General features: G+C 42.3%; 2 protein-coding genes across 3 annotated transcripts; one reads left to right on the forward strand and one right to left on the reverse strand.

Annotated features, from left to right (window-relative positions):
- The first annotated feature begins 446 nt into the window (after positions 1-446).
- On the forward strand, positions 447-7,485 carry LOC108443862 (sialoadhesin-like). Its single transcript, XM_037543308.1, has 11 exons — positions 447-532; positions 904-973; positions 1,494-1,838; positions 3,109-3,357; positions 3,464-3,721; positions 3,817-4,065; positions 4,222-4,306; positions 4,663-4,702; positions 5,182-5,432; positions 5,580-5,701; positions 7,466-7,485. Exons 1-11 carry the CDS (start codon positions 530-532, stop codon positions 7,483-7,485), a joined length of 1,692 nt encoding a protein of 563 aa, XP_037399205.1. The 5' UTR covers positions 447-529.
- Positions 7,486-8,333: 848 nt separating this feature from the next.
- Positions 8,334-11,678, reverse strand: LOC108443871 (CMRF35-like molecule 1). 2 transcript variants are annotated; one of them, XM_017724757.2, is made up of 7 exons: positions 11,576-11,678; positions 11,266-11,490; positions 10,933-11,031; positions 10,802-10,855; positions 10,354-10,443; positions 8,809-8,858; positions 8,334-8,665 (listed from the first exon to the last, which is right to left on the reverse strand). In XM_017724757.2, the coding sequence occupies exons 1-7, from the start codon at positions 11,613-11,615 to the stop codon at positions 8,501-8,503; spliced, it is 723 nt and encodes a 240-aa protein (XP_017580246.2). In that variant the 5' UTR covers positions 11,616-11,678; the 3' UTR covers positions 8,334-8,500. The 2 variants fall into 2 exon arrangements, with proteins under 2 accessions (XP_017580246.2, XP_017580245.2); XM_017724756.2 differs by having other exon boundaries at positions 11,179-11,490.
- Between the last annotated feature and the right edge of the window lie 11,925 nt (positions 11,679-23,603).

Here is a 23,603-nt window from a genome sequence, read left to right on the forward strand (position 1 = left end):
AATAAGACTGACATTCTAATAAACAACTTTTTAACAGATCAGCATGAATGAATAGCCTCTCTGGATTGGCATTAACTTTGCTAAATTTACAGAATTGGCTCTGGTTTTCCGTTTTTGGGGAGACAAGAACTAAACCATTGATAGTATGATATGTTCTGAGATGCAGGAGACTTTATTAATATACATTGCCAGATTTTTTTATGAAAACATTCAGAATTAAGAGCCTATTGGCATTTTAACAGTAAAGAGAAAAAACAAACTGCTAGCTATGCGAGCTTTTATGATTTTAAAAGCTTACTGGGAGGTTTTTAATTTTTTTTTTTGAATGACGAAGCACATTCACTTGTACTCTGGCTGTGGTTGGTTTGATGCCTTTGCTCATGAGGTGGGGCCCATGCACACAGACCAGTAAGACCACCCACATCTAAGCGTCACATCAGCAAACACCGCTACTGAAATGGTCTCACTCGTTTAGACACTTCAGTCTTTTTGGTTTTATTTGGGTGCTCAGAAAGAGGCTCGTCTTGATATGGTGAGTGCCATACATGTTGAACTTAACTAATTAGTACCTAATTAGTAGTATCATATTGATATTCGTTACATTCTTTATGTCATTGAAACCAGTGCGAAGACCAGTTTTGCACTTATGCTTCTGATATTTAACTTATTCAGCACAGACCTGGGACAGAATCTCTGTAAAGCTTCTTTTTGTGATAGTCTGTAGAAAAACTGGTGTTCAGATGAAATTGTACTGAATAGTAACAGATAAACTGAACTGCTGTGTCTGATTAGAGTAAGACATCCTTGCTGCAGTGGTTTCAGCAGATCAGCCTTACGAATGTGATGATTATGAGCCAATAAAGAGGAATTCATAAAAATGACTGAGTGCTGTTTATTGTGCAGATTTGTTTAATGATGTCACTGAGGACGGCTCTTCTGCGCCTCTCTCTGGTCTCTCTGTCTGTGATTCTGGGTGAGTCCGAACTGTTTAACTAGACTTTTTGGGGAACAAACTTCTAAAAGCGACTGTTCATTGATAATTTGAATTATGACGTTTCTCAGAGCTGAAATAGTCCTGAATGTTCACACTTAATGAGGCCCCTTTTTCCGTTGGTTTGCTGAGCCCCCCCACATCCTCTCACCCACCATGTGACTGCACAACTTGTCAAGCTTTGTGCTTTGTGGTTTTTGCAGAAAATTAGGTCAGCTTTTCACTGTAGTGGCACAAAATGGCAAAAGGAGGAGAATCTGTGAGCTACACTCACAAAAATAAGTGCTTGGCTGTTACTAAAAAACTTCAATATTTAACCCTTTTATTTTCACAAAAGGTGTTTTTATGAGCCACACTTTAATAGGATATTTTAGGAAGTTCTTCTTTTGGCTGTGCTCTGAAGAAACCTTGTAGGAACGTGTTTGAAAAGTGCACAGTAACTCTGACTGTCTTATGGGCTCCAGACTCTGTAATCAGCTCTTTCATGCATCATATGTTTCAGGAGCTTTTGGAACAGAGTGGAGTGTGAAGTACAACCAACAGGAAATCTGTGCTTTAAAAGGATCCACAGTGTTTATGAACGGAACCTTTACTCACCCAGAAGGTCTCACAGTGACAGAGACTTTCTCGATCATAGACCCAGTTCCAGGGGTGGAGCCGACTGATCTGAGTAAAGGCCCAGATTATTCAGGCAGAGTCGAGTGTTTAACTGATGAGCAGAAACGCTTCTCCCTCAAACTGAGTGATGTGATGAAGAAGGATGAACATCAGTTCTACTTCAGAATCATAACAAATGTAGAAATAGAAAGATGGGTGGGTACACCTGGAGTTCAGCTCAGAGTTACAGGTGAGTTAATCATCCCATTTTTTAAGTAATAATGCTGCATTTAAGCAGCGTCACAAACTGGAAAATATATATTTCCCTACTTGAAAATTGCATTCGCACGGCCAACATTCAAACCATATTGGCAACTGGTCAACAGGGGATTATAGATGATACATGAGTTTGAGAAGTGATCCATAACGTGACCTTTCACCTTTTTACACAAGTGAAAATTGTTAAACTTGCAGTGAATGTGAACAAATACATACCCCATGTGTTTGCATGCAGCACTCTTAGATGTTTATCTGCTCTACTGCCTTTAACTTGATGTCATGCCTGTCACAACATGACCCTGGATTTTACTTAAGTTCCTCATTACTGTAGCTGAAAATAACGCCACTGAAAATAGTGTATGTAATTAATGTGTAATTACATATTAATGATACATGCTACCACAATGTAACTGCATGTGATTTATTCACTATTAAAGCTGACCAGTAGTAGAACTTGTTAATATAAATGTCAACGTCAATATGTGCCCATAATTATGCACATATAATAGCAAAATGTCATGTTAAACTATCACCATTGTTATGTACTGACTCAAGTGTAACAGGCTAATCTGGTATTGATCTTTTCTGACTTTTGTAACAGGTTCTATGGTCTAACTATGTTTCTGCTGTAGTATTGAGTTTGTATTGTAATCTAACCACAGATGTGGCTTTAACCCATTCTGCAATGGTGGTAATTATACCTTCATTATCTGTCATGTGACTCTGGTTCACTTTAAAAAGAGTGGATGCTTTCTGTGTAGTTGTTATGTAGGTAAATTGAAATAACAGATTGGTAATCTACACATCATTTTTGAGGTAGTAGTAGGCAAAATGCATAATGTAGGTAATTCCACACCTCCGGTTACAATCAGAAAAGACTTGTAAATACAGCTGTTCTTTCCAGCGTAGTTACCCGAACCTTATTATACATGTGTAATTACATACTAGACAATAATGCTTTTAGAACTATTAAGACACTGGTGTTTTACACAGAAAATAAATTTAAACATGTGTTTTCATAAACTGCATTACTGTAAGGCATCTATTACAATAAAAATATATCACCAGTAGTTACACTGTTGCATGTATTGTCATTCTGTGATTACACAGTTAATAGAGACCCTTAATAGAGCCTTAAATTGAGGAGAATAAAAAGATTGAGAACAGCATGGTTTAACACAGAATTGTCTGACTAGGCGCAGCTTTTCATTCCTGATTTGATGTTTATCTCATTGTCTTAGAGCTCCGTGTAGAAGCTCCTGAAGAAGTGACAGAGGGAGAAACAGCAGATCTGACATGTAAGACCACCTGCAGTCTGACTGACCCAACATTCATCTGGTACAAAAATGGACGTCCTTTAACCACAAAGACCATCAAGAACAACCAGCTCCACCTGCAGACGGTCAGCAGTGAGGATGCAGGCCGTTATAGCTGTGCTGTGGGAGGATCTCAACACCTCCGCTCTACTGCTCACAGCCTCAGAGTCAGATGTGAGTTGTTGTTGTTGTTGTTGTTCCACAACGTAAATCAAAGCAAGGTTTAGGTCCTTAAAAATGTATTTAAAGATAATTTACTTTTTATTCCTTTCTGTTTTAGATCCTCCAAAGAACGTTTCAGTGTCCATCAGTCCCTCTGGTGAAATAGTGGAGGGCAGTACAGTGACTCTGACTTGCAGCAGTGATGGAAACCCACCTGTGAAGATGTACACTTGGTTTAAGGGATCAACATCAGTAGGAGAAGGAAAAACCTACAGCATTCCCAACATCAGATCTGAGGACAGTGGAGAATACACATGCCAGAGTCGGAATGATCATGGACAGAGAAGATCCACTGCTGTGAATTTAACTGTGTTCTGTAAGTTATTGATGATTTATTAGGCTCTTTCATTTTTCACGTTCCACAACATATTTTCTCATATATGTTTTCCCATTTTATCTTGTCTGCTGTAGATTCTCCAAAGAACGTCTCGGTGTCCATCAGCTCCTCTCGACACACACTGGTGGGCTTTTCAGTGACTCTGACCTGCAGCAGTGATGGAAACCCACCTGTGAAGATCTACACCTGGTTTAAAGAAGGTGGAACCTCACCTGTAGGATCTGGACACAGTTACAGTCCTCTACAGAGTGGATCTTACTACTGCGAGGCTCGGAATCAGCATGGAGCTCAGAATGCAACAGCTGTGTCAGTGGAAGTAAAAGGTAATGAAATGCAGCCTTATTAACAACAACAATGCTGTAGACATCACTGTGGTCCAGTAATGCTACCTCTGATCTACTAGCTAAACTGTCTTATTTAATCACATTACCTTTTTATATAATTTTTTAAAAATGTGACTGTCATTCAATTTCATGCAGGGTTTCCATATGCTGTTATTTATGCAGTTGCTGGAGTTGGATGTGGAGTGATTGTCCTTGGTGTTATCAGCATTTTCTTAATACGGTATTCAAATATCTAACTTCCTGAGGCCTGGGTTATTTTCACATGTATACTCCCATTGAAAAAAGGGGGCTAATCCCAAAAAGGCAAATCATTATGATAAACTTTTAGACAGCCTCTTACAGAAAGAAGTCAACATTGCCAAGATAGTTCATATTTAATATGAAAACAAATGTCCCCTATAGAGTTTAAATGTGGAGTCTAAATAGGCCAAAACCACCAGTAAAACCATTAGATGTTGGGATTGGGCCTTTTTTTACTACGTAAAGGTTAGAGACTGTTCTAGTGCTGTTGAAAAAGCATTTGAAGCAAAATAAAGAATCTTCTAGTAATGATGCCATGTTCTCTCTTGACTCCAGAAATAAAAGAAGAGTTAAAAAGAGTGAAGACCTCTTAGTGGTAAGTGAAGCTTTACATACTAAAAACTGAGCTCTCAAGGAATGAACGCTACCTTTCCTCTTTCCATCCTCTAGATGGCAGTGTTATATCTACACCTTTATTTGTTTCAGAACTTAAAAAAATACTTTTTTTTAACTTAAAAATACTATTTTAAATCTGCTGTTAGAGGCACATTTGTGCAAATGTGGAGGTAGGACACCTTTTGATCTTAATATGAATGGTCAGTTTGGAAGTCATGTTATTTTTCTACTGTGCATAACATCCGGCGGCAGCGCTGAACTGAAATAACTGCCAGGAATGGCTGCAAAAGTGATGCATCTTGCCTCTAAGAATATAAAATTATAAAAAATATGCTGTCAACTAGTTACATAATCCTATTTAATGTAATGTGTCCTGTCATCACCCTTCAATTCATCCATCATCTTATTATTTCAGGTAAAGTCTGAGTTTCTACAGTGTTTTCTTTTCTCATATTACAGGATACAGTCTATTCAGAGATTTGGGCCAGATCTGCAACCACTGATGCAGCACTGAACAGATCAGCCTCTCAGGAAGACGTTTATGCCAATGTTTCAGCCAGTAGACCAGAAGAAAACGGCAAGGCTGAGAGTTCTCCAGTAAAAACATCTGTCTGTATGGCTGCTGTGGAGGTGGAGGTAAAAGAAGAGTCTCAGGAAGACGAAGTTCAGTATGCCAGTGTCAGATTCCATCATTGCTCCCCACCCATCAGGTGAGATACACGCAGATTATCAACATTTACACGGTGTGTAAAACTAAATGTTCAGCACTGTATAAAAGAGAACCTGTATGTCTCTGGAATTGTTTTAAACTAGAAACATATTTTTAGTCCTGTTAACACGGTGGTGTAAGGGTCCAGCCTGCACCGCCTGTGGCCAGCAGAGGGTGATGGCAGCAAGGCGCCCAGCCTGCACCGCCTGTGGCCAGCAGAGGGCGGTGGCGGTGAGGAGCCATGGACTAATCAGGCTGACCTATTCACCTGTGAGCTCCCCTATTTAAGGCGGCACCAAACGCCAGTGTTTGTCACACCTTTGTAAAAAAGAAAGCTGGAAAACAAAAGATTGAAACTGCCCCAAAACTGGTAAAAACTTGCCCCAAAACTTGTTCAAAAGAAGGCTAGAACAAGAAACAGCTCCAAGCCATGCACAAGTCTTTGCTCCTTGAAGAGCAAACCAGCTAAACCTAAAGCTGACCTTCCTCTCATGATTGCAGAGGAAGTGTCTTGTTCTCTGATCATCTTTTACTTCGCCCTTTTCTAACTCAGTCTTGTGTTTGTGCGTGCCTGTTGTGGCATTTCCTTTGCCATTTGTCCCTGCCTCCTTATTTCCACCTTCCTTGAGGTGCTTTGCTCATTGTCGCCGGTTTATCCTAGTGGTGCAGTGTGGACAGCTGATCATTACAGTGGCGGTTCCAAAATGGGTCCAGGTCACCTCACTAGCAACACCAAACACACACTCTGTTGCCCCATATATCTCCTTACTCCTTTTTTTATGCTGGCTTTCAGTTCTACGCTTGGGTCTGCCTCACCACCATCCCATAACAGGTGGAACTCAAGAGCTGATGACCGAGCGACACCTTGATTAAATAAAACCTTTTTTAGCATTTGAGGTGTTTTCATTTATGAGGTCAGACACTGATGTTGGACGAGAAGGCCTGGCTCACAGTCTCCACTCTAATTCATCCCAAAGGTGTTCTATCGGGTTGAGGTCAGGACTCTGTGCAGGCCAGTCAAGTTCTTCCACATCAAGCTGAAGCATTAAGAGTTCCTTTCACTGGAACTAAGGGGCCGAGCCCAACTCCTGAGAAACAACCCCACACCATGATCCCCCCTCCACCAAACTTTACACTCGGCACAATGCAGTCAGACAGTCAGGCAGTCAGTCAAGTACCGTTCTCCTGGCAATGACCGGCAGTCTTGGCGACCTCTGCGCACTATGCCCCTCAGCATCCGCTGACCCCGCTCTGTCATTTTACATGACCGACCATTTCGTGGCTGAGTTGCTGTCGTTCCCAATCGCTTCCACTTTGTTATAATCGCACTGACAGTTGACTGTGGAATATTTAGTAGTGAGGAAATTTCACGGGATGTCTGTAGAAGCAGTCTGCAGGCCTAGGGGCTCAGCTTTACACACCTGTGGCCATGGAAGTGATTAGAACACCTGAATTCAATGATTTGGATGGGTGACTGAATACTTTTGGCAATATAGCACACATCCTATGTAAAATACCTCTCTGTTTGTTCAGCAAGCTTCTGAAATGGCAAAATTGTTCTCAAACTGAATTTCTACAACACACCCCTCAAACACTAACTGCACATTTTGTTATGATTGAGCTGAACTGAAGATGCTAGTATAGTCTTGACATTTAAAGTTAGGTTTAGGAGTAGATTTAGTGTTGAAGTTAAGGTCATGATTAAGTTCAGCAGTCGGTGTACGTTTAGTGTTGAGGTTAAAAGTGTAGGTTTAGTGCCAGAGTTAAGATTAAGTTTAGGAGTAGGTGTAGATTTAGTGTTAAGTTAAGGTTAGGTTTTTGGTTTTAAGGTTAGATTAAATAGAATCTTTCCCACTCAATTAAGTTGCATTGAAATAGGCATATTGAGCATCTACATAAACACACGATAAACACAACACTTTTTTTTCTCCTTCAGTTTAAATGTGGTATTTGATTGGCTCAGATAAAGAGCAATGGAAGCTAGTCTTACAGTGCAGGGTATTTTCAAACCTTTTTCCCTTCTTTTTTCTGCAGATATGAAGGTGAATCAGTAGACAATCCTTCAGCAATCTACAGCAGCGTAAAACGAAAAACTCATTAACCTTCACTTCACCCATCCTTCATCCCTCATCTCTCAGCTCTTCTAGATGACAGACTTATTTTCCCCTAGTATTGATTTTTTCTTATTTCTTTTAAATAGAGCATTTCAGCACTAGTGATTTCATCATTTCAGACTGCGCCTGCCGAAGAAACTGTTTACCTACTTAATGCAATGCAAAGACAGCCAGCTTTACCCTTTGGCTCTGTTTTAATGAATGCAAAATAGCTCATGCTGAAATTACTGTGAAAATTGTAAGTTAAGCATAATAAACTTTGTTTCTCATGGTTTGACTAGATGTTTCTCTGTAGATTAGATGGTTTCATAAGAAGGGAAAGCAAGAAAGGGGGGGGGGGGGTTCTTTCAAACCTTGAGCTCAAAAAGTTGAGAGAGAAAGTGGGACTGCTGATAATACAAGACCTGGTAGGCCACCAAACCTTCCTTATCAGATAAACAGCACTTAAAGCTTTCATCTTTCAGATGATCAAGCTCCACTCTTACCTCAAAGCTGAAAAAAAAAAATGCACAAGTGTTTTTGTCTGTGAGGTGGAAATGTTTCTTATAGCTGGCAAGAAGATCTGAGAAAAAGAAATGGACAAAAAGTAATTATCAAACCAAAAAGCTGCTGTGCTGTTCTAGAGTCCAGACCTCAACATCGCCGAATGTGTTTAGGAGTTTTCAGAGGATGAGAAGCAGGAACTGCAAAACCCACTACTAAGAATGAACTTTGTTGTTGGGTAAAAATATTCCTGCAGGTTGTCTTACGAACGGAAAGCGATTCTCTTGAAAAGAGGAAATGAACAATGCTGTATCATATTTAATGGTTGAGTATCGTATGTCATTTTCTGTTACATGTGATTTCTCCTTCGTTTCTGATGCTAAACGTGTAAATAATGTGTACTTATTGTCTGTGTTAACTGGAAATGGAATAAATGAAAGGTGACTGTTACACAGTTCTCTATGTAATCTTTCTATTTCCACTGATTACTGTATGTATTCGGCTCTGCAGGGAATTTGGTTGTAGCATTAAAGATGTTCTCGTAGTCTGGCTCCGTGTCTTCAGCGGCTGGAGGACGACTACGGGAGACTGAACTCTGCTTTCCAAATGAATTTCCATCACAGTCAGATGCATCAAACTGTAAAAGATGAAATTAAAATGGATTGTTTAAGTGCTCTTTTCAAGCCTAATGGGATCATACATTCAAATGTGATGTGTTGCTTAGGTCAGCATGGCCAGACCTGTCCTTTGATTGCAGAAGCCCCCCCCCAGTTCTCTCACCTCTTTACTTTTTGAGCAGCACTGGGACTCCAGGATGGGATGAGCACATACTGTACAGCAGAAAACAAATTGATGAAAATGAGTGAGCAATATAGATAAACAGCCAAAAGTATGTGGACACCCACACTAGCCAGCCACTTTATTAGGTGCTAGTAAAAGGTTGGACCCCCTTTTGCCTTCAGAACTGCCTTAATTTTTCATGGCACACTTTCAACAAGGTGTTGGAAACATTCCTCAGAGATTCTGGTTGGTTATTTGAGTTCCTGCTGCCTTTCTATCATCTGGAACCAGTCTGCCCATTCTCCTCTGACCTCTCACATCAACAAGGCATTTTCGTCCACACAACTGACCGCTCACTGGATGTTTCCTCTTTTTCGGACCGTTCTCTGTAAACTCTAGAGATGGTTGAGTGTGAAAATCCCAGCAGATCAGCAGTTTCTGAAATACTCAGACCAGCCCGTCTGGCACCAACAACCACGCCACGTTCAAAGCCCCTTAAATCCCCTTTCTTCCCCGTTCTGATGCTCGGTCTGCACTTCAGCAAGTCGTCTTGACCACCTCTACATGCCTAAATGCAGTGAGTTGTGGCCGTGTGATTGGCTGATTAGCTATTTGTCTTAACAAGCTAATAAACCTAATAAAGTGGCCGGTGAGCCTATATTTCAGGCAGTCATTGCTAACAGGTACATAAAATAAAAGACTCAGTCATGCAATCCCTAAAGACAAATACTGTCAGTAGAATGGATCAAACTGAAGAGTCCAGGGACTTCCAAACTGGAACAGTCACAAGATGCCACCTTTCTAACATATCAGTTCATCAAATCTCTGTCATGTCAACATTAAGGGCCATTATAATGAAGTGTCTAGGAACAACAGTTCAGGGGCAAAGCAGTGGGCCACACAAGCTCACAAACTGAATGTGGAAGCAACATCTGCAAAATAATTCCACCCAGCTAAAAACCTCTCTTCAGTCTTCTCACTAAGGTTGGCAACTATATGTAACCATCATCTAAGAAAGATCCACAAAGTTTTCATTTCATTTCAGTCTAGGACCACATGAGTTACACAGACATGAGCTGGAGATGTGCACCAGCATACCGCCATTAGACTCTGGAGCATGGAGTGATGCATTACATTTCACTATTTGCTCGTCTGATGGACAAACCTGGGTTTGGAGGATACCAGAGCAATACTGTGTACCAGAATGCATAGTTCCAACAGTAAAGTTTGGTGTTGGAGGGATAATTGTCCCATTTAGTGCCCATAACAAGATAATTGTTTGCCTCATTTGCATATATATTTATAAATACTGGGAGCAGAATATGATAATGAACCACCACTTAGTAAAAGCTGACAATGCATTGTTTTCCACTTAAAAGTCAGCTCCACATTAAAGCCTGTGGTTTTGGAATGAAAAGTTCAAGATGTGATGTGTGGGTGTCTACATACTTTCATGTAGTATTAATCACAATTGACACACACACACACACACAAAATTATTATTGCACGAAAAGTAATTGCTTGAAATGAAGGGTAACGACTTACTGTTGTAATATAAGCCTAAAAACGCCAGAATCCAAACCACCGATGTCATTAACAAGACGCATACAGAGACAATGAGGTAAGTCCGCCAGTCTGACAAAGCAAATAAAACACATACAAAAATGAATTAATCTCTTGTAACTTCTAAAATTCTGCCTTACTGTATTTTTAATGTTTTATTTAGAGCAACCGGTACAGTATATGTGGTCATGTTCTCTACAAGCATGCTGCACAACCCCCCTGTAACTTTCAGCTAGCTGAGCCACAACTTCCTGAAGTAAAACCACAACAGAGCTGCCACTGAGTCAGTCGAGAGTGCCAGCCTGAGTCACTCTGCACTCTGTAACCATGGTGACAGAAGCTAAAGTTGAGACTTGCTCATGTTCACTAGGGTTTGCAATCACATAGATCATAAATCACTAGCAAGTTAAAGACATTTTAATTTCCTCACCTGTTGTTTTGGCGTTATTAGATTGATCTGAAGCTGCTGGAGCTGAAACAGAAACTATAAGAGCAGAGTGGTCACTCAGGAGGAGAGTTGAATGCTCATATAACTACGATTACAGGTGTTTGTGCGAGTACCTGCAGCAAACGTGGCATTAGATGTTGAAATGTTTCCTAGAGAAGTAACTGTTGTTGGAAGATGAGTGCTGGAGCTCGGTGATGGAGAGGTCTGTGGTGCTGTGAGAGAGAGAGAGCGAGCAGGAAATGAAGTAAACAGAAGACCTCCTTGTGTTCATTAATGGCCTCCGTAGTTTTCGTTTTACAGCCAAAGTTGCAGCTTGTTCTCGATTTTTAATCAGATTTTCTCTATAATGTCAATCTTACCATCAAGGACTGTAAGGATCACTTCATTATACGTATCACTAAAAACTCTGTCCACTCCACACCAGTATTTCCCAGCATCTTCCTTACTCAGTCGAGCGATTTCCACAGTGAAGACTCCCGTCCCAGAATCCGTCAACCGATATCTACCAGACGATTTCTTGGTGGAGTCTATCAGAATATCCACATTTGTTTCACATGGGTCTTTGCAGAAGTACTTCTTATTACTGCCAGCCCAAGAATGCGAGCATGTTATCGAGACTGAGCTGCTTTCATAGCCATGAATTTCTTCCCCAGATGTTTTGTACCTCTTTACTGTTGAATGAGTAAAAATGCACAAAGTCAAGATGTATATTTTTCCTATGCTGTGCGTAAAAGGCTGAAAAAAAGTACAACTTACCCAAGAGAACAACACAAATGAGCAGCTGAGGAACCTTCATTGCTAATGGAAATGATCACACTTTCTCTTCAGAAGCTCATCACACCTTACAGCTACAGTGAAGTTCAGCAGTTTGAGGTGGCGGTGAAGCAAAGACACTTGAAGAAAGCATCACTAGGTTAAAGGCGAGGAACTAATCACATGTGGTTTGACTGAGGAAGTGAACACTGCACCGTGTAAATACAGGGAACTCAAGCATGAGCTCGAAAGTTCACATCCACCCAGTTATATCGGCCTACATTCACCAGCAAAACCTCAACACCCAAACTTAGACCATCTCAAAAACCTGTGAAAGCAGCGGCCTGACCAAGCATGATGTAAAAAAGTGGAAGTCACTGTGGCTCAGTTAGCATGAAGCAAAAGTGTCTGTTCACTTTGTGGCATGTTAAAAAAAGGAATAAATCACACTCGACCGAAAGTCTGTTCACAAAAGAAACTCGGTACAGACCCTACAGATAATGTTCCTCTTTCCTTTGAAAATGGGTGAAGGTTCTTCACAGGTGGACTGATCTCATATGCATCCCATCTCAAAATTACAGCCATGTATATGAACTTTAATAAAAAGAGCATCTACAGTTGACAGGCCAGCTATTTATTTATTTATTTATTTAATTATTTATTATTTTGTAAGCCATACGCCAGAGCACCCTGGGGGGGCCGCACTCTGGGAAGTTTGAGGGGATTGAGAAGGACAGTGGTCCACTAATTCCATTATAACTAACATTTCACCCTCTGCATTAACAGAGCATAAGCACAAAATCAACCACAGATCCAATCAGCATTATTATGTATTTTAATTAAACATACAGGTTGAATTGAGCAGGGTGTTGTTTATCCATTATATACTCATTATTTATTGTGTGAGTGGCAAACGTATGTGAACCTTTAGGATTAGGAGATCATTTGAAGTTGGTGCCAGGTGTTTTCAATAAATAGCATGGCAATCAGGTGTGAATGCCCACCCAGGTGGGAATGACCACCCAGGGATCTTTCACAGTCTGATCTTCACAACACATGTTTGAGGAAGTGTATCCTGGTGTAGCTGAGGTTATTATTTTTATTTATTTATTTATTATTATTCACTTTTTTTATTTGTTTTGCTGTAATAATTTTGAGATATTTGTAATGTGAACTTTACTTCAGTTTTCTAATTGATGTCTTTGTGTAATGAAAAGTTAGTAGTTGAATAGTGAGACTGCAGCTGGGGCCTCGATTACTGTGAGACCCAGAGCAAGCCCACGTGGCAGTTTTAGCCGGGTTGGTAGAAGCAGAGTGGATGCTGAATACCTCTCCTCCTAAAATGTCTAACTAAACATATAAAAGCCATGAATTTCGCTTAAAATGCCACATAGAACGTAAAGCTAGGGACCCAGAATGTGTTTAATGGTGTGTGATAAATTTATGATGAATTTGAACAGAACTTTGATGTTTAGCTCACGTTTGACTATAGGGGGTGCCAGAGAGCTATTCTGGCTGCCTGAGCTTACTACTGCCCCATGCTACTTTTGTTCAGGTATGTTCATACCTTATGCGTTTATAAAGTGGATTTAAATGAAATATCTGAGATCTGTCGGCCTCTAATATGTTAGTTAAGATGCTATACGGTCACGATGCATTTATAAGTTGTATTAATGCCGTTCTTTTTTTGTTTATGTCTCCCAAGCACCACCTGGTGGCACTGTTGTGTACAGCATTTATTTAGAGTTGAGAATCTTTTAAGCTAATCTGTAATACTTTAAGCATTGTAACTTGAAATCAGTTATAGACTGTTTAAAGTTTTAGTTAATCTTCAGTTTGCTATATATGTTTGCATTATAATTTATTACACATGTCTTGTGAACATAAGAGAAGCATAGTGGATGCTTGTATGGGGAGTGCGAGAGCGCTATTCTGGCTGCCTGAGCTTACTACTGCCCCATGCTACTTTTATTCAGGAATAAACCTTCAGATCTCCACTTCCTGGGGTGTGTGTGCCTGGTCTCAACTACAGTTTCCAGTCTGCTACAATGGCATGAACAAAGAACGTTTCTGAGGACCTCAGAAGAAGAGTTGTTGATGCTCCTAAGGCAGGACAAGGTTACAAAACCATCTCTAAAGAGTTTAGACTCCACCAATCAGAGAAATTGGGTACAAATGGAGGAAATTCAGGATCAAAAAAGTATTTAGTCAGTCGCTGATTTTGCAAGTTCTCCTACTTAGAAAGATGAGAGAGGTCTGTAATTTTCATCATAGGTATACTTCCACTATGAGAGACAAAATGAGAAAAAAAAATCCAGGAAATCACATTGTGGGATTTTTAAAGAATTTATTTGTAAATAATGGTGGAAAATAAGTAGTTGGTCATCCACAAACAAGCAAGATTTCTGGCTCTCACAGACCTGTAACTTCTTTAAGAAGCTCCTCTGTCCTCCACTCGTTACCTGTATTAATGGCACCTGTTTGACCTCGTTATCGGTATAAAAGACACCTGTCCACAGCCTCAAACAGTCAGACTCCAAACTCAACCGTGGCCAAGACCAAAGAGCTGTCGTAGGACACCAGGAAGAAAACTGTAGACCTGCACCAGGCTGGGAAGAGTGAATCTACAATAGGCAAGCAGGTTGGTGTGTAAATCAACTGTGGGAGCAACTGTAAGAAACTGGAAGACATACAAGACCATTGATAATCTCCCTTGATCTGGGGTCCACGCAAGATCTCATCCTGTGGGGTCAACATGATCATGAGAATAGTGAGCAAAAATCCCAGAACTACACGGAGGGACCTGATGAATGACCTGCAGAGAGCTGGGACCAAAGTAACAAAGTCTACCCTCAGTAACACACGACGCCTCCAATACTGCAGTGCCAGGCGTGTCCCCCTGCTTAAGCCAGTACATGTCCAGACCCGTCTGAAGTTTGCCAGAGAGCATATGGTTGATCCAGAAGAGGATTGGGAGAATATCATGTGGTCAGATGAAACCAAAATAGAACTTTTTGGTAAAAACTCAACTCGTCGTGTTTGAAGGAAGAAGAATGCTGAGTTGCATCCCAAGAACACCATACCTACTGTGAAGCATGGGGGTGGAAACATCATGCTTTGGGGCTGTTTTTCTGCAAAGGGGACAGGACGACTGATCTGTGTTGAAGGTAGAATGAACGGGGCCCTGTATCGTGAGATTTTAAGCCAAAACCTCCTTCCATCAGTGAGAGCATTGAAGATGGAACGTGGCTGGGTCTTCCAGCATGACAATGATCGCAAACACACCGCTCGGGCAACGAAGGAGTGGCTCTGTAAAGAGCATTAAGGTCCTGGAGTGGTCTAGCCAGTCTCCAAACCTCAACCCCATAGAAAATTTGTGGAGGGAGTTGAAAGTCCATGTTGCCCAGCGACAGCCCTAAAATTTTCGGCCACCCCCAGTCTCCCGCCGCTCTCTCGAAGAGATCCAACAATGCTTAATCCTATAGAACTGTGATGAAAAGACCAGAAGCAGCAATTCATGGGAGGAAACCCATCAGCACAACAGACCTTCAGCTGTTTTGTATGGAGGGCTAAAGCTTCACCAATCTAATGTGCAGGACTAATCAAAGATTCACATATTTTTGCCATAATTACTATTGGAACATTTCCCTCAATAAATAAATGACCGATTCTAATATTTTTGTCTCATTTGTTTAATTTAGTTGTCCTGATTTTATAGCTTGTGTGAAAATGTGATGAAGGTTTAGATCAAATTCATGCAGAAATACAACTCTAAAGGGGTTATAAACTTTAAAGCTCTTTAACAGTTGACTGCTTTGTATTATGGCCATTTTAGCTGTATTTATAAGGACTGTTTGAGATTTTATTAAGAATTTGTTTGATTCATATTACTGATATGTTGTTGGAGTGTCTGTCGGTGAAGATTCGTGTGAGAGGAAAACTTATGCCTACATGGAAGTTTGTTTGTGGAAACCAGAGTGTATATTTTGGTACCCGTTTTATCACACTTGTTGAAATAAAAAGAAGGTTTGTATGGATGCCAAAGTGTTCCTGTGCGCACCGTTTCATCTTTATAGACCCAAGCAGGCTTGAAAAGTTGTGCAATGTCAAAAGTGCACATCATATAAATATATACTGAACATGTTCTTGCACCTATTACAACTTTTACAGGTTGTTCTTACAACCTTTCAGGTTTATTGCACACTGTGTGAAGATCAGACACCAGCAGAAGAAGGGATTCACTATTAAAACTGCCTGATAGAGGGCACATTTTTCCATCAAGGTAAATGCAGTTAAACAGCTCAGCCCATGTAAAGTTGATGATGCCCTCTGCTGGAGATGAAGGATAATCAATTACCATAATAAATTGTAATGAAGATTTTTTTTTTTTTGTTAAATGGTAAATTCTCGCTCAAACCAAACAAACAGAAGTTTAAAAATGCGGTGAAATGTTTACAGATTTTTGTTTTAATTGTAAACTCATTTACTACAGTAAAGTGCTTCAGCTCACATGCTACAGCCTTTATGATATGTGTATTTAATATGATAAGCATCATCTCATTATCGGCTATTTCAACGTAATTTTTTGTTCAGAACACAAGCACAAAACAGACGATTCTGCACTAATCTATCTAATCATGTGGAACTTGAGCTTTAATTTTTTTCACAAATTATAAAAAATAGTCAGATCTTTCACTCATGTAATGGAAAATTCTGCTACATAAAAATATTGTATGAGTTTTCATTCAGACAAATTTGCTTCAGTACATAGAGATGGTTCAAAGTTTAGGGCAACAAAACTACATATATACAAATATACACCAGTCAGGCGTGACATTCTGACCACCTCCTTGTTTCTATGGTCATTGTCCACTTTATCAGCTCCACTTACTGTATAGCTGCACTCTGTAGTTCTGTTTCTCTGATACTCTGTTACCCTGTTCTTCAGTGTTCAGGACCCCCATGGACCCTCACAGAGCAGGTACTGGGTCATTCTCAGCACTGCAGTAACACTGACGTGGTGGTGGTGTGTTAGTGTGTGTTGTGCTGGTCTGAGTGGATCAGACACAGCAGTGCTGCTGGAGTTTTTAAACACTGTGTCCACTCACTGTGACTCCATTGGACACTCCTACCATGTCGGTCCCCCTTGTAGATGTAAAGTCAGAGACGACAGCTCATCTGCTGCTGCACAGCTTGTGTTGGTCATCCTCTAGTCCTTCATCAGTGCCCACAGGACGCTGTTGGCTGGATATTTTTGGTTGGTGGACTATTCTCAGTCCAGCAGCGACACTGAGGTGTTTAAAAACTCCAGCAGCACAGCTGTGTCTGCTAAACATTACGGGTCATCAGGAGAGCCGGACTGAGGGTTCCCGAGCTGTGTACGGGTCATCAGGAGAGCTGGACTGAACAGCCTGTGTGAGGGAAAGAGAGAATGAAGCAGAGGAGGAGAAATGAAGAAGGTAGGAGTTCTTCACAGATCTAGAGGGAGGATTTGTGAAGAGACACTTACTGCAAGTGTGTGGTACACATCATCAGAGGATCTGGCTGAGGGCTGAAGAGCTGAGTATGTGTCGTCCTGAGCTTTAGGGTCAGCGATCTGGACAGAGGATGGGTAGAGAAGGTGTAGAGAGACTGAAGGAGTTCAGGGATCCTCACTAGTTTAATAATTGATTTGATAAACCATCCTGACTGTAGTTTAAAAATAAGCTGTCCTATGACCCCAGATCATATGATGATTTATGTGTTCATCTGCTGCCATGTATTTGGTGGCTATTTTCTTTTGCTTTATGGTCAGGTCTGTAAATAACCAGAAGGGGGAGCTCTCCATTATAATGAAGCTAGGGCACTGCATTGTACTGGTGTGTAGGGAGTTTTGTACCATGTCTTCTCATCTGAAAGATCTGATTTGGACATTTACTTAACAATTTTGAGCTTGCTGGTTGTACTGGTTCAACTGAACTCACTAATGAATCATGTTGGTGTGGCACCCTGATGTTTTAAGTGTTATGTTTCAGAACTTGGTCCTTGTTTCCCCTCTGGAAGGTCAGTTTTTTTGTTGTTTAAGTGTTGTGTATTGTTCTGGAACTGTGCTCATGTGTTACTGTCATGCATCCCTTGGCTCAGAGGCCTCTAGTGACACCATTTCCCAGAATCCCCAGGGGGATCACATGATTTTCAGCCCTCTCTCTCACTACAATCACTGCTCTCTGTGTCAGAAATACTAACTTGTTGCACCTGTTCGGGTATGAAAAGCTTAGTACAAAGCCTGTGGTTTTAGACTAGTTCATTGTGAGGTATTGTGTTCCGTTCCTCGTTCCCGATTTTCATGGTATTTCGCATCGGGAACGAAGAGGGGTAAAGCGTGACATGTCCGAATAGTTTTGCATTCACAATTTGAACTCTGCCGTTGATCGCATATTAGACCGTTGTCTTACATGTGCACAGAATAACCCAAAACCGGCCGGACCGCACCAAGTTCTTCCTAAACCGGAAACACCTTTCCAAGAATGGCAAATCGATTTCACACACATGACGACTGTAGGGCCGTACAAATATTTACTGGTCTTAGTAGATAAATCTTTTGTTGGACAGAGGTGTTCCCATGCAATAAAGAAAATGCAAATACAGTCGTGACAAAACTATGCCAAGAAATCATACCACGTTACGGTGTCCCCTTAGGAATAGACTCCGACAAAGGCACACCGTTCACCTCCAAAGTCACACAGATGCTCGCAAAGCACCTGAGCATAGACTGGGCTTTCCACATCCCCTATCACCCTCAATCCTCGGGTATGGTCGAAAGGGTTAATCGGACTATAAAAGGGCGGTTATGAAAGGCCATGCAGACGCAGAACATCACTAATTGGGTGAAGGTTTTACCTGTAGTTTTGGCCAAACTGCGGATGGCGCGCACAGACACTCTGGGTGGTCTGTCGCCGTATGAAATTGTCATGGGACGTCCGTTCCCCCTCCCATGGCGTCAGAAAACGGCTCTGGGGGGAACGGCGGACTTGGATGTGCGTCGCAGCAAGTACACCGCAGGGTTGTTAACTGTTCTGAATGAATACTGGGAGAGGGTCAACCAAACTATCACAGACCCTCCCAAGGTCCCAACCCATGCTTTTAAGCCGGGCAATCAGGTATTGGTCAAGAAATTTGAGAGGAAGGGTTTTTCAGACTCCCCTTTCTCTGAACCCACTACTGTACTCGCTGTCACACGCACGGGGGTATTAACCGATCTTTTTCTACAGTGGATTCATGCCTCCAGATGTCAGTCAGCCCCGCAGTGATGTATATACATGTTAGACGTCTAACTATTTTTGTTTCCTATCTCTAACCTGTCCTGTGTTACAGAAGTATGTTGCAACTAATATTAATCCTGTGCCTGGTGGAACGTGCTGGCGGATCCCCCATGGATAACGTTTTCTGGCAGTATGCTTACTGGACAGCCAAGCAGTACACCAATGACTTCTGCTACGTGTGTCACCTGATGCCCTCCAGTGTGAACAAGCACTCCATGGTCACGGCCCCCCAGGATCTCTCTGCTACTCTGCAGGCTGTAGCATACACCTGTCTATCTCCTGACTGTTTGAATGTTACTCATTATGATTACCCTCACATTAATTATTCTCTTTCTTTATCACAGGATTTTTGTTCTAAAACTCGCAACACTACAGATTTTGCTACATGTTTGCAGTACATTCTTAAATATGTCCTTACTAACTCCTTACTAACTCCTTACTAACTCCTTATTAACTACTTACTCCTTATTTTGCCATGGCTGTCCCCATTATCTGTATGGTTTTGCTGTTGTTGTGTTTGGGTCCTTGTTTTTCCAGATGCCTCATGGAAAGGGTCTACACGCTGGCCTCTGCGATGCGACCCCCGCGGCCCGTATACCAGCCTCTCATCTCCAGCACCAACCATATGTATGTGTGTTCCCACGCACCACAGTAACTAGCCCTGTTATGCCTCACCAGTTGGTGAGGCATAAAAGAGGGGAATGAAAGGGTTAACTCTGCTCCAACTCTGCTCTAAGCAGACTTTGCAGCAAGCATAGCTACTGTCCTTGGCAGTTTGCACAAACAACTTGCTCCTCTTATCGGGACAACATTCTGTCCAGAACCATTTGTTCTCTTTCATAGGTAAGATTATCATACACAGAGCAGAAGCCCCCCTCCTTTGGGCAGTTCCGGTGGTCCGTGAGTGTCAGCTTAGCATTTCATGACTGTTAGACAACTTATTTGGGTCCACCCTGTTTGCTTGTACGCAACAGGGCAGGACGTGTTTGTATAAAAGAAGGAGTGCCCTTCTTTCTTTGTGCAGAAGACTTAATAAACTCTTTGATTGATTACGAGAGTGGTTCTGTCTTTCTGCACCGAGCGCTCCCGCTGCAACTGAGACTTTCCACAGGACAGGTGATCCACTCTCTGGTTCCTCTTCATGAACGGACCAAAAACGGCCGGTCCTTTCAGCTACTTGTTCCAAAAGCCGCCAATGGGTTTTATTCTTCTGATTATTGGAATTTTTTCTGGTTCTGACTCTGGCTCTTTTTTCCTTTGCCCTTTGGACTGTTTGCCAGGCTATGTTTGTGATTTTTGTGTTTTTGTGTCTTTTTTGGATTCAAACCTTTTCTCTGACCACAATTACAATGTGGATGCAAGTGCTATTTAGATTTCTCATTGTAATAATAACAATACTACTACTAATATATTTATATAATCTTTTCATGCCAGTGGCAGCTCAAAGTGCTTTACAGACAAGTGATAAAACATCCTTATACAAGAAGTCATAATGAATGTATTTAGTCATTTGTCTGTTCTAGTTTGCTTTCCTACTTTTGACCAGCCTTAGGGACTAAAACCATTTTGATTTTAGCTCCAGTGTTCACGTTGTAGCAGTTTGAAGGTTTTAGTATAACTCCAGTAATTGTGTGAGATCTTTTAATGTTTTTGCACATGGAGTGTTCCTGGTCTGTTGAGTTTCCATATTTGTCATAGATGTGCTGGCAGCTGCATGTTTGGTATCAAGCAATTTTTATTCTAATGTGTGGGGCTGTTACAACACCTGGTAATAAAATTATATGGATGGATGGATTATATATATATTTCACAGATGGGTTAAATGCGGAGGTGAAATTCCCCCATTGTGGGACTAATAAGGGTCAATTAATCTTATTTTCAAAGGTTTTGAGATGGGCTCAGACTCTTACCAGACAAGTACAGTGAGAAGAGCTGCAAGCCCACAAAGAACAGCCACGACAGCTACATACGGGACCACAGAGGGGACGACTGAAATAGAGATCAAGAGATCATCACCTTACCAAAAGGATTCAGCCGCCAGCAGCAGGCAACGGCGATAAAATACTATAACTTCAGGGAACTCCAATTCCCAGAAGGCCTGGGACTGATTAGGCCCACCTTGACACACCTGTGGACTCCTCTACTTAAGGCTGTAGGCAACAGCAGCCTGTTGTCACACCTTTTGTAGAGGGGGGACCAGTATGGTATGCATATATACAAACAGAAAGGAAAACAAAAAGAAAAGAGAAGAGGACTAAGAGCAAGCAAGTGAAACAAAGTCCGCCTTCCCTTCAGAATTACAGTTGAAGTCTCTTGTTTTCTCAATATCTTTTATCTCCTGTTTCTAGTTTGTTCGAGTTGCTTTCAGCCTTTCCTCTGTTTGCCCTTTTCCCACGTTTTTATTTCCCATTCCTTGAGGTGTTGTACCCATTGTCACCTGTGCCTCCCAGTGGCGCAACGGTAACTCCATATATCGCTTATCAGTACATCGACAGATCGAGCCTGCCTCTGCTTTGTCTCAACCCAAACGTTCCAAATTCACGTGTCATTGCCTCAGTACGTTTATTTAACACCCTTTCTCATAGGTTTTTATCTTTGCACTTGGGTCCATGTCCCTGCCGTCCCGTAACAGAATAGTGGTAACCTTCGGCCTTGCTGGACTTGCACGTGTACTCTCCACCATCCAATGAACTGATCTTAGTGTAATCTTTGCCTTTTCCAATCAAATGTCTTTCCTTAAACCAAGTGTGCTCACCCACAGGTGGGCTTCCATCACTGCTGCAGGTCAGATTCACTGAACTGCCCTCCACTATTTCACCAGAGGGACTGATGAACACTGAGACGCTCTTTGGAGGATATAAAGATTGACAACAATGATAATTGTTAGGTCTTACTCTGCATTTTGTGTTTTCTAATAACTGTGTAATAATACTTAAAATGCATGGAGCAACAATGTCATATACTCTCATATACTTACATGTGGAATAATGTAACGTGGGGGAGTGAGGAGGCGGACACACACGCTGAGATAAGCCACTTTTATCATGGGCAAATCCAGGGTCGTGGTCAAAACGGTCCAGGGTCATAGAGCCAACATGGATAGACAGATATACAGACATGTACATATATACAGACATATACAGAGGCTGCTGAGTGTGAGGGGGAGCTGGACCTGGAGGAGTACACATCTGCTGTTCTCAGGTACATCAGCAAGTGCACGGAGGATGTCACTACCACCAAGACTGTGACTTGCTACCCGAACCAGAAGCCCTGGCTGAACGCAGAGGTGCGTTCTCTGCTGAAAGCCAGGGATGCTGCCTTCAGGTCTGGGGACTCAGGTGAACTCAGGAGGGCTAGAAGAGAGCTGACTGTTGGAGTCAAGAGGGCAAAAGCAGCATATGCTCTGAAAATCCAGGGACACTTTTCCTCCCAGGATCCACAGAGTATGTGGAGGGGCATCAAGTGCATCACGGACTATAAATCCAACGTTGCACAAAGCTCCAAAGACCCATCCCTGCCTGAGGCTCTCAACAAGTTCTACGCCCACTTTGAGAATCCTGACACCCCCCCAGCACCAAATTCACACATTCACCAGGAGAGGAGCCCCTCAGCATGACACCAGCAGAAGTAAGGAGGACGCTGAGGAGGATCAACCCCCGGAAAGCTGCTGGCCCGGACAACATCCCCGGAAGGGTGCTAAGAGACTGCGCCGACCAGCTCTCGGACGTCCTGGCGGACATCTTTAACGCCTCCCTCATCCAGGCAGCAGTCCCCACTTGCATGAAGACTGCCACCATCATCCCGGTCCCCAAGAGCTCTGCAGTGACGGGTCTAAATGACTACCGGCCAGTGGCCCTCACGCCGATAGTAACAAAGTGCTTTGAAAGACTGGTTCAGACCCACATCAAAGCCACCATCAACGTCACTGTGGATCCACACCAGTATGCGTACAGGAGGAATCGATCCACAGAGGATGCCATCTCCTCTGTGGTCCACACTGCCCTCACCCACCTGGAGCAGAAGGATTCCTATGTTCGTATGCTCTTTGTGGACTTCACATCTGCTTTCAACACCATGATTCCTCAGACCCTGATAACAAAACTCTCCTCACTTGGACTGAGCTCTTCCATGTGCAACTGGGTCCTAGACTTCCTGACCAACAGGCCGCAGTCTGTGAGGATCCACAACATCTCCTCCCCCACCATAACCCTCAGCACTGGCTCCCCTGTGTGTTGAGCCCCCTCCTGTTTACACTGCTTACATATGACTGCTCACCTATCCATCCAGGCTGTCATATTGTGAAGTTTGCGGACGACACAGCAGTGGTTGGATGCATCACAAACAGAGATGAGTCCAACTACAGGCAGGAGGTGGAACACCTGGAGGGTTGGTGCAGAGAAAACAACCTCTGCATCAACATAAAGAAGACGAAGGAGATGATTGTGGACTTCAGAAGGGGCCATCATGACCACCTCCCTCTGCACATTGGAGGTTCTGAGGTGGAAGTGGTCGACAGCTACAGGTACTTGGGTGTACACCTGAGCAGCAACCTCACCTGGAGCAACAACACTTCCACTCTGGTCAGGAAGGCACATCAGCGGCTCTACTTCCTCAGGAGGCTGAGACGAGCTGGACTCGGGAGGGCAGTCCTCACCTCCTTCTACAGATGTGTGGTGGAGAGCGTCGTGTGCTCCAGCATCAACGTGTGGCATGGAAGCTGCTCTGCTACA

Source organism: Pygocentrus nattereri, chromosome 12 (genome assembly GCF_015220715.1).
Source record: "Pygocentrus nattereri isolate fPygNat1 chromosome 12, fPygNat1.pri, whole genome shotgun sequence".
NCBI classification, from domain to species: Eukaryota; Metazoa; Chordata; class Actinopteri; order Characiformes; family Serrasalmidae; genus Pygocentrus; species Pygocentrus nattereri.